Source organism: Lipotes vexillifer, unplaced genomic scaffold (genome assembly GCF_000442215.2).
Source record: "Lipotes vexillifer unplaced genomic scaffold, Lipotes_vexillifer_v1.1 scaffold387, whole genome shotgun sequence".
Classification (NCBI taxonomy): Eukaryota; Metazoa; Chordata; class Mammalia; order Artiodactyla; family Lipotidae; genus Lipotes; species Lipotes vexillifer.
The window spans coordinates 3,679,893-3,690,802 of NW_006795399.1; the positions used below are offsets into that span (position 1 = coordinate 3,679,893).

At 42.9% G+C, this 10,910-nt stretch overlaps 1 protein-coding gene across 1 annotated transcript in view; it reads left to right on the forward strand.

The window, feature by feature from the left end:
• The window catches only part of CS (citrate synthase), a 29,095-nt gene that overhangs the window by 17,059 nt on the left and 1,126 nt on the right, over positions 1-10,910 (forward strand). Inside the window, exons 4-11 of the mRNA XM_007467723.1 lie at positions 325-390; positions 1,291-1,422; positions 1,812-2,000; positions 8,461-8,660; positions 9,345-9,474; positions 9,599-9,700; positions 9,899-10,108; positions 10,420-10,910. The exon at positions 10,420-10,910 is cut by the window's right edge and continues 1,126 nt beyond it. Of these exons, the coding sequence (XP_007467785.1) occupies positions 325-390; positions 1,291-1,422; positions 1,812-2,000; positions 8,461-8,660; positions 9,345-9,474; positions 9,599-9,700; positions 9,899-10,108; positions 10,420-10,590 (1,200 nt within the window). The 3' untranslated portion in view covers positions 10,591-10,910. The remainder of the gene's footprint in view (positions 1-324; positions 391-1,290; positions 1,423-1,811; positions 2,001-8,460; positions 8,661-9,344; positions 9,475-9,598; positions 9,701-9,898; positions 10,109-10,419) is intronic.

Below are 10,910 nucleotides of genomic sequence, written 5' to 3' on the forward strand. Positions count from 1 at the left end.
TCCCTACAGTCAATCCCATTCTGTTTACTTCGGTTGGTGGGAATGAGGGGATAAAAGTGGGCAGGAGAAAAAACAATAAGAAAAGGGAGCAGAGGCAAAAATACTAACTAAAGGTAGTGATTTCTCAACTTAAAAAAATCATTTCCAGCGTTAGCAGTCTTCCTTTCAAAGTTCCATTCTATAGTAAGTTAACTCCTCAGAAATCTTCCCCCAAATGAAGTCTTGCAAGTCAGAATAAATTTCCTCTCCCAGATCCCATGAAGCACTAATAAGCTCTAGCCTGAATTATTCAGACAACTGGTTACATCCTCTTCTTTTCTTTAGATGTATGGTGGCATGAGAGGCATGAAGGGATTGGTATATGAAACATCAGTTCTTGATCCTGATGAGGTAAGAGACCCTCATATCAATCACTAATAATCACTGATTTTACTGACCATTGTGCACACCATGGATAAGACCAGCAGTCCCCAACCTTTTTTTGCACGAGGGACCAGTTTTTTGGAAGACAGTTTTTCTGCGGATGGGTCAGGGGTGATGGTTTCTGGATGATTCAAGGGCATTACATTTATTGTGCACTTTATTTCTATTATTATTACATTGTAATATATAATGAAATAATTATTCAACTCACCATAATGCTGACAGGAGGCAGAGCTCAGGCAGTAATGCCAGTGATGGGGAGTGGCTGTAAATACAGGTGAAGCTTCACTCGCTCGCCTGCCGCTCACCCCCTGCTGTGCAGCCTGGTTCCTAACAGGCCACGGACCAGCACCGGGGTTCCGGGGACCTCTGGCTTAGACCACTAACGGTGAGGAGAACAAAATAAAGCACCTACCTGTATATTTTGGAAGGTGAAAATAGGTATATATGGAATAACTGAAGAGCGAGTTTACCTTTTTAATATATCAACTAGTAAAACTAAAAGTACAAAACAGGAGTAAGTTACCTAAAGATTTGCTCTTTAAAAGTTCTAACTTGGGGCTTCCCTGATGGCACAGTAGTTGAGAGTCCGCCTGCCGATGCAGGGGACACGGGTTCGTGCCCCAGTCCGGGAAGATTCCCACATGCCGTGGAGCGGCTGGGCCCATGAGCCATGGCCGCTGAGCCTGCGCGTCCGGAGCCTGTGCTCTGCAACGGGAGAGGCCACAACAGTGAGAGGCCCGCGTACTGCAAAAGAAAAAAAAAGTTCTAACTTGTTGACAGGTCTGATGAAAGTGGGATCAGTCAATTATGTGACTTTGAGGCTAACAAACTTAAGAGTTGTAATCCTTACTCTTCTCCCTCAAGGGCATCCGTTTTCGAGGCTACAGTATCCCTGAATGCCAGAAAGTGCTGCCCAAGGCTAAGGGTGGGGAAGAACCCCTGCCAGAGGGCTTATTTTGGCTGCTGGTAACTGGACAAATCCCAACAGAGGAACAGGTAAGCAGAAGGACACTAGCGCTTCTCATTCACCTCCTTCTTTGCCTTTTTCTAATCTCAGACACTGAATCCTTATCTGGTTATGGGTGGTAGTTTATAGAGGGGAAGGAATCAGAGCAGAGTTCTTCTGTATAAGTGGACTGTATTGAATTCTCTTGGATTTTCTTTACTCAGAGTCACTGTCTTTTTATTTTATTTTTTTATTTTTAATTTTGGCTGCACGGCACAGCTTGCAAGATCTTATTTCCCCGGAATTGAACCTGGGCCCCCAGCAGTGAGAGTGCCAAGTCCTAACCACTAGACTGCCAGGGAATTCCCATTGTTTTTTTATTTCTCTTCTTTTTCTTTTTTCCTTGCCTAGTGTTTTGAACAGTGTCTCCCTTTCACAGGTATCTTGGCTCTCAGAAGAGTGGGCAAAGAGGGCAGCTCTGCCTTCCCATGTGGTCACCATGCTGGACAACTTTCCCACTAATCTACACCCCATGTCTCAGCTCAGTGCAGCCATTACAGCTCTCAACAGTGAAAGCAACTTTGCCCGAGCATATGCAGAGGGTATCAACCGAACCAAGTACTGGGAGGTAGGAAACTTTGCTGTGATGATTGATGTTTGATGGAGATCCAAAGGACTTGAGTGTGAAGGAAGAAAAAGGAATGTAGAATCCTTAGGAAAATTACTACCCTGAGTTATGCCAGAAACTCATTTAAAAAAATTTTACTGTAGGCTTGCTTTTTATCCGTCTTTGGAATTACAAAGATAAATGAAGCATGCTTTCTATCACCAAGGTTATTGATTTAGTTAGGGTGATATACACATAAAAAAGAAACTGTGGGCTTCCCTGGTGGCACAGTGGTTGAGAATCCGCCTGCAAATGCAGGGGACATGGGTTAGATCCCTGGTCGAGGAGGATCCCACATGCCACGGAGCAACTGGGCCTGTGTGCCACAACTACTGAGTTGCGCATCACAGCTGCTGAGCCTGCATGTCACAACTACCGAGGCCCATGTGCCTAGAGCCCGTGCTCCGCAATGGGAGAGGCTGCCGCAGAGAAGCCCGCACACCACAATGAAGAGTAGCCCCTGCTCGCCACAGCTACAGAGAGCCCGCGCACAGCAGTGAAGGCCCAGTGCAGCCAAAAATAAATATAAATAAAATAAATCAATTTATTTTTTAAAAAAAAGAAACTACAATTCAGTAATCTTACTGGAATAGAGGTGTGTACACTGTGCTGTTGGAACATTGAAAAAGATGTGACTTAACTGCAGAGCCCCCGAGGAAGGTTTTGCAGAGTAGTCTCACTCTGGCCCCAAAGGGTCCCTTCTCCTTCTCTTCAAATAAGAACCATTCATTCATTCATTCATTCATTCATTTATTTCTGCGTTGGGTCTTTGTTGCTGTGCACGGGGTTTCTCTAGTTGCAGTGAGCAGGGGCTACTCTTTGTTGTGGTGCACAGGCTTCTCATTGTGGTGGCTTCTTGTTGCGGAGCACAGGCTCTAGGCGCTCGGGCTTCAGTACTTGTGGCACGCAGGCTCAGTAGTTGTGGCATGTGGGCTTAGTTGCTCCGCAGCATGTGGGATCTTCCCAGACAAGGGCTCACACCCGTGTCCCCTGCATTGGCAGGTGGATTCTTAACCACTGCGCCACCAGGGAAGTCCCCAGATGAGGAGAACCTTGAGAATTTGGAAGAATGGCAGCTAAGGCAACTCTGGAGGCTAGGAGGACTAATGCCAGTCAGCCACAGTTTGGACTAACCCACTCAAGATACCTGTCAGGAGTGGAAGGGTGGTTAGTATCCTGAAGGGTGGTTAGTATCCTGGAAGTAGGATCCAAAAAGCAAATGAGCTTTATTCTCTGAAAATGAAATGTGATCTTAATAGTTTGAACTCTGTGGTTAGAGTATGAGAAGATTGTTGGGCCTTGTCCTAGCGCATAGGACATAATTCCTTCCATCTCTTTCCAATACCCCACATACTCACAAACACTGGGTAAAGTACAATTTATCTGGCTAGGTTTACAGAAGCACATCTCATTTTCTTTTGTTTCTTATTTAGAGACAAGTAGTATAGGAACAGAAAAGTTCCTTTCTGCAAAGCAGATACACTAAAGGATTTTTCACCAGGAGAAGGTCCCCAAAGAGTTCACTATGAGGCAAGGCACAGAGTAGCATGGCCCACTGGTCTGATGAAATCTCCTTGGGGTTTTGGCAAATCCCACTTCATTGGATTGATCAATATTTATTCAGTGCCAACTGTGTATAGAGAATTGTGTTTGCTGTTGGGGGAAAGAGGGAAAGTTTGCAATTGATACTAGTCTGGTTGGCTTTGAGGAGGAAGGTATAGGAATGATGCAAACTAAACCTATTCACAAGCATTTATAAAGTCACACATCAGCAGGTTCAGAAGGTTGTATAAACTGAATATGTTGCTTTTCATTTTCTTTTTAAAATACTGTTCAAGTAATTGTTATCTGTGTGGGTCACCATAACAGAAAAGGTTAAATCAAGGCCAACAGTTCTTCTATTTTAAAACTTGTCTTTTAGAAATTGACCACTCAGAAGTGCCTGTTACTTCTTACAGTGCTGTTTTGTTGCCTGTTGTAGAGTTCTTCATACTTAGCAATAAATACCTATAAGATATTTCACAGGTATCCAAACATGCTGCATTGCTTCACACTGTCCTTTATTGAGTCAGGAAAATGAATCTTGTTCTTCTCTGCTTGCTAGTGCCTCCATTTCAGTGTACAGCCATTGATTGGTTGTCCTGCCACCTCTTTGTGAGATATCATCTGAGGCTGGCTGTCTTGAGGTGAACATTGTATTTCAGGACTTTGCCAACCTGGAGAGTGTTTCTAAGCAATACTGATATATCTGTCAGCCTCAGGATGGGCATCTAATAAGTTCACACTGAACAAAAATTAGCACCAGTAACTGCTTTAGTGGAGCTTGGTGCTCTTTTGCTGCCATATCCTATCTCTCTCAAAGATCAGACATGCTATTTCAGTTTAGTTCTCTGTCTTGGTTAATTTAACCGTATGCTACTTTAGTAGAATTACATGACAGCATTCAGCTGGTTATTTCTGTTTAAAAATTTTATGTTAAGGAGTATATGTGATCTAATTCTCTACTAGAATCATCAGTTCATGCTGTTTTTTACATACACCTCAAGAGGATGATTTTCCTTCCGTAACAGTTTACACGACTTTAGATAAATAGTGTAATCTATTGAGGTGAAAAAGTTACATCTTTTACTAATTATTAATTGACTTAACTTCACTCGTGACTAGGAGATTACTCTGATGCACCAGCTGTTTAATTATGAAGTAGCCTTAAGATATTGTTGAATTGGGTAAAATTTGCAAAGTAGCTGACAGATGAGGTTTTTCTAGTAAGGCATATGAACGGTATATGTAGGATTTGAAGCTGTTTAATCTATAATAAAATCATCATCCCAACACCTAACAACTCTTGGAAACATGCCAAATATTAGCTTAAATGTTTTATATTCATTATCTGATTTAATCATCAGAACAGCCCCATGAGGTAGATGTCACTGATGTCATTTTACTGAATGGGAAAGCTGAAGATTAGAGAAAATAAGTAGCTTGCCTAGGGTCATGCAGCTAGTAACTGGTAGAGAGCAGATTGAGACTTGAGTTTGCTTCACTCTAGGGTGTCTTCACCATTAATACTGGCTCTCCTCTTTTTTGTGTCTTCTTTATAATGACTGATAGCTAACACAACATTGTAAATCAACTATACTCCAATAAAGATTTTTTTTTAAATGACTGATAGCTAAATACTTGGCCAGAATTTCTCTAGCACTAGAGATGCTGGCTCACAATGATGATTATGGTCAGTTTTGTTACCTTTATTCCAGGCAGTTGTGATGATGGCGTGTTTTGTCTTTTTTTCTGAGGGTTTAAAGATGAAGAATGAGTTAGTACCAGTAGCTAAATAGCACCTCGGTCTTAGTTTATTAAAGAAGAAATAAGGGGGCTTCCCTGGTGGCGCAGTGGTTGAGAGTCCACCTGCCGATGCAGGGGACACGGGTTTGTGCCCCGGTCCGGGAAGATCCCACATGCTGCGGAGCAGCTGGGCCCGTGAGCCATGGCCGCTGAGCCTGCGCATCCAGAGCTTGTGCTCCGCAACGGAAAAAGCCACAACAGTGAGAGGCCCGCGTACCACAAAAAAAAAAAAAAAGAAGAAGAAATAAGGAGGTGTTCTCTGTCAGTGTGTTTGTTTCTTTATTTAACCTCTTGACTGTACAGCTTTATGACTACAAAAAGCAGGGTAAAGATCCCACACTGTCATACCTGGTCTAATACTTGCTGCTTTATAAACTTCATCCTCAGTGGTAGAAGTTGAAACAATCCTCTTTTTGTAGTTTCTTTATGTTGTGGTCATTCATACTTTACAAATGATTTTGAAAGTTAGTATATACTCCACAGATAACAGGATGCCTAGCCCAGGATCTTGTTCTTGGCATTCTGCTAATGAATCCAGGTCCCTTAGAACTGCATATCCTTGATGCAGGCTTCTGAAAATAACCTACTTCCTTGGGGGATGTAAATCTGCAAGGAGGTATGGTTAATAGTATGATTATCATGTAAGTAATCTCCTGAGAACTTGCAAGTGTTAGCTAAGTATTTCTTGCTTCAAGTAGCTTTTTAATTTTGGCAGTATTCTCATTGAAACTTGGTGGCATTGACAGAATTCACTGAGTACTTGAGTAATAGATGACTTCACAGAGATTATCTCATTTAGGCTAGTTATTATAGATTTTGTTCTTTGTTCCAACAAAACTACCAAAACCTGATGACTTCTTACAGGAACATTTAGCCAGTTAGCTTGCTAGGACAGCACAATGTAATGTCATTCAGCAAGTATTTTCTCCACGCTTTCAATGTACTATGACTGAAAGTAGAAATTTTTATTGTTTTGTTTTGTGTTTTTTTTTTGGCCGCATCTCATGGCTTGCAGGATCTTTCCCAACCAGGAATTGAACCCAGGTCCTGGCAGTGAAAGCACTGAGTCCTAACCACTGGACCGCCAGGGAATTCCTGAATTTTTTTGTTATTAAAAGAAAAAACTTGGGGGGCTTCCCTGGTGGTGCAGTGGTTGAGAGTCCACCTGCCGATGCAGGGGACACAGGTTCGTGCTCCGGTCCGGGAAGATCCCACATGCCGCGGAGCAGCTAGGCCCGTGAGCCATGGCCGCTGAGCCTGTGCGTCCGGAACCTGTGCTCCACAACGGGAGAGGCCACAACAGTGAGATGCCCGGGTACCGCAAAAAAAAAGAAAGAAAAAGAAAAAGAAAAAACTTGGGAATCCCATGGCAGTCCATTGGTTAGCACTCCATGCTTCCCTTCCACTGCAGGGGGAACGAGTTCGATCCCTGGTCTGGGAACTAAGATCGCACAACCCTCACAGCGTGGCCAAGAAAACCCAAAAACTACTCAAACCCTGTCGCCCTCCCTAAAAGAACTTAAAATCCCTATGAGAAGATAAAATTGAGACATAAAAGTTGAGCACGCTATTAACATCACAAAAAGACAACCAGATATTATATGTTTCTCTTAATAAATGAACACAGCACTATTCATCAAAAAGTCTTGCTGGGCTTCCCTGGTTGGCGCAGTGGTTGAGAGTCCACCTGCCGATGCAGGGAACATGGGTTCATGCCCCAGTCCGGGAAGATCCCACATGCTGCGGAGCGGCTAGGCCCGTGAGCCATGGCCGCTGAGCCTGCGTGTCCGGAGGCTGTGCCCCGCAACAGGACAGGCCACAACAGTGAGAGGCCCACGTACCGCAAAAAAAAAAAAAAAAAAAAGTCTTGCTAAAGAAATTGAACATGAATCTGCTCAAACCTCTAGCTCTATCAGTCTGTCGGAAATACAGTGGACAGAGGGACATGTTAAATGACATCACAGGTATATAACTAGCAAAATCTAAACTGTGGGAAATTCTACAGGACAAATGATCTGATTTTCCACAAATAAACTGCAAAGTAAAAAAAGGACAGCATAAGAGGGAACTCAAATTAATTAAAAAGACTTCAGAGACACGTCAGACAATTGCAATGTGGGCTATTTTCAGTGAAACAGTCAAATGAGGGGGAGCTTTATAATAAATGAATGAGGTGGGGGGGACTTGAATACTGAGTAGATAGTTAATGATATTGAAGAATTGTTAAATTCTTTTCAGTAGGATAATGGTTTTGTGATTTTGATTATGAAGGACCTTTATCTTTTAGAGATACATGCTTAAATACTTACATGTTATATATGATATCTAGGATTCACTCAAAATAATTTGGGAGATGAGAGGGGAGAGTAAGGGTATAGATGAAACAAGCATGGCCATGAGTTAATAATTATTTAAGCTAGATGATGCATATTAGCTGAGTGGGTAACCTTGTGCCCCAGTTTTTACAAATGAAGGCTATGTTACCTTATAGGACTATTGTAAGAAAAGAAAAAAATGAAAATAACATATCTAGCACAGTACCTGTTATATAGTAAGTGCTTAAAAAATGGAAGCCTTTGTTAATAACTAACAATTGAATGCCACTGTTTGACCCTTGGCATATATGGTGAATTTTCCTTGAAAGATGGAACATAGAATTATTAAAAACCTAGTGTCTTAGCACATTCTTTGAGTGCAAAGTCATATAGTGGAAAAGATCATGGTTAAACATATAAGGGTTCAAAATCTGACTTTGGCATTTAACTGAATGCTCTGAGCCTCAGTTCCCTTTTCTGTAAAATGGAAGTCATTATATACTTTGTAGAATGGGAAAAAATTGGGAATAATGTTTTAATATACATGAGATAGTTTGTATAAATCCCTTAATGCGGTGCCTGGGTCATAACAGTTATTCAGTTAAATGGTCATTGTTGTTATACTCCATTTATAATCACCCAACATAGAATCATCAATCCAAATAGCCCAGTCCATAGAGAACAAACACCATCCCTGCCTAATTCTTCCTTGTTGATAATTCCTCTTCTTTTTTTCTCCATTTTCCTCTTCTCCCCATCAGTTGATTTATGAAGACTGTATGGATCTGATTGCAAAGCTACCTTGTGTTGCAGCAAAGATCTACCGAAATCTCTATCGAGAGGGCAGCAGTATTGGGGCCATTGATTCTAAGCTGGACTGGTCCCACAATTTCACCAACATGTTGGGCTATACTGACGCTCAGTTCACGGAGCTCATGCGCTTGTACCTCACCATCCACAGGTGAGGGAGACTCAGCAACCATAGCCACCAGGTGCCTGGATTGGTGGTGAATATAAAGAAAAACTCCTTGGGACTTCCCTGGCAGTCCAGGAGTTAAGACTCTGCGCTTCCACTGCAGGGGGGCGTGGGTTCCATCCCTGGTCGGGGAATTAAGATCCTGTATGTCACGCAGCATGCCAAAAAACCCCAAACTCCTTAACAGGTGGTAGGCAGCAAGGAGATGGAAACACAGCATATGGGATGGTACAAGGCAAGAACGGGGTCTGGTAAAGAAGGTCAGGAGGTCTAGAAAAATTACCATAACCACGCTAAGAGTAAGATAGTGCTTCTGGCTAGGAAAAGGTACTAGCTGCTCACATTAGACAAGTCCTTTGGCTTTCCAGGGGCTCCCTCTTCTGGCCATTGCTGTTAAAGCTGCAGTGAGAGTCAGGGAGCTTGGCACGCAGGCCAGGCATCATCAAGCAGTAACCTCTCCAGCCCTGTGGATTAGTGAACAAAGGCTGATAATAAGATTGGGACATCTCTTACAAGAGCTTATGTATAAGTGACTAGCTATAGGCTGGTGTGAATCCATAGCTAGGCTAGTATGTGACAATAAGAGAACAGCAAGGACTGTGTTTCAATAATCTGCCCCTTTTTTCTCCTTTCTCTTGGCCTTGATTCTCCTTTCTTACTTTCCCATAGTGACCATGAGGGTGGAAATGTAAGTGCCCATACCAGCCACTTGGTGGGCAGTGCCCTTTCAGACCCCTACTTGTCCTTCGCAGCAGCCATGAATGGGCTGGCAGGGCCCCTGCATGGACTGGCAAATCAGGTAAGACTGTTCTTTTTCTTCTCCTGCTCCGTGTTTTTCTTACTCCCATGCTTTGTTTCTGATCCTGGTGTTCTCTCCTGGCATATGCATTGACACTCTTTTATTCTCCAAACCTTACCCACAGGAAGTACTTGTTTGGCTGACACAACTACAGAAGGAAGTTGGCAAAGATGTGTCAGATGAGAAGTTACGAGACTATATCTGGAACACACTCAACTCAGGACGGGTAAGCAGAGATGCTTAGCAACTAGGAAAGAAGCCAAGACTCAAGTTCTATAATTTGGAAGAATGAAGGAGAAAAGAATAAGATAACTCCCTAAATTAGAGGAGATTTTTTTTTCCATTTGTCTACCCTAAAGAATGCAGAAAAGACAAAAATTTCTACCTGAGAATACAACTGGTTTTCCCCCGCTATCCTTTGCAGGTTGTCCCAGGCTATGGCCATGCAGTACTAAGGAAGACTGATCCACGATATACCTGTCAACGAGAGTTTGCTCTGAAACACCTGCCTCAGGACCCCATGTTTAAGCTGGTTGCTCAGCTGTACAAGATTGTGCCCAGTGTCCTCCTAGAGCAGGGCAAGGCCAAGAACCCTTGGCCCAATGTAGATGCTCATAGTGGGGTACTGCTCCAGGTGAGTCCTCCTTTCCCTGCTTCCCTCTAATTTATACCAAACCTTACTGTTCTCTGCCATGCACAAAATTAACTCCCTAGTCAGAGCAAGGACTCTCACACCTCCTTCCTTACCCTTTTGTTAAAGTTGCCTATGGTGGGGGAGGTATGGGCTGGAGGAAAGGGGTGCTTTCCTTTCAGAATCCAGTTGCTATACTTTTCCCAGTCATTTCTATTTAAGGCTAACTGGGTTAAGGTTTTTAATCAATCTGGACTTGTACATGCCACTACCTGTGGTCCTTTAACAAAACTTTTTTCTCTTTTACCTTACAGTACTATGGCATGACAGAGATGAATTACTACACAGTCCTGTTTGGGGTATCACGGGCACTGGGTGTATTAGCACAGCTCATCTGGAGCCGAGCCCTAGGCTTCCCTCTAGAGAGGCCCAAGTCCATGAGCACAGACGGTCTTATGAAGTTTGTGGACTCTAAGTCAGGGTGAAACTGAAGACTGGGAGGAAACTAGCTACCAGAAAGTGAGGGATCTTAAGAAAAAAAAAAGTATGATTTTGTTTCAGGGGGCTTCTAAAGACTTAAGATTAAATTGTATCTGAGGCACTGATGATAAGTTTGAGGTTAAAATATTAATTAAGATTTTAAAAGATGAAAAGTAACCCCTTCTTCCCTAACCAGCTCCTTTCCCCGGCCTGGTATGAGTTGCCTGTCAACTGTAGGATGACCAGGACTAATGCATGTGGTACGGGTTAGGTTTACCCGTGCCCCCACCCAATCTCCAGAGTGAGAATCTGGTTCCTCTTTCCC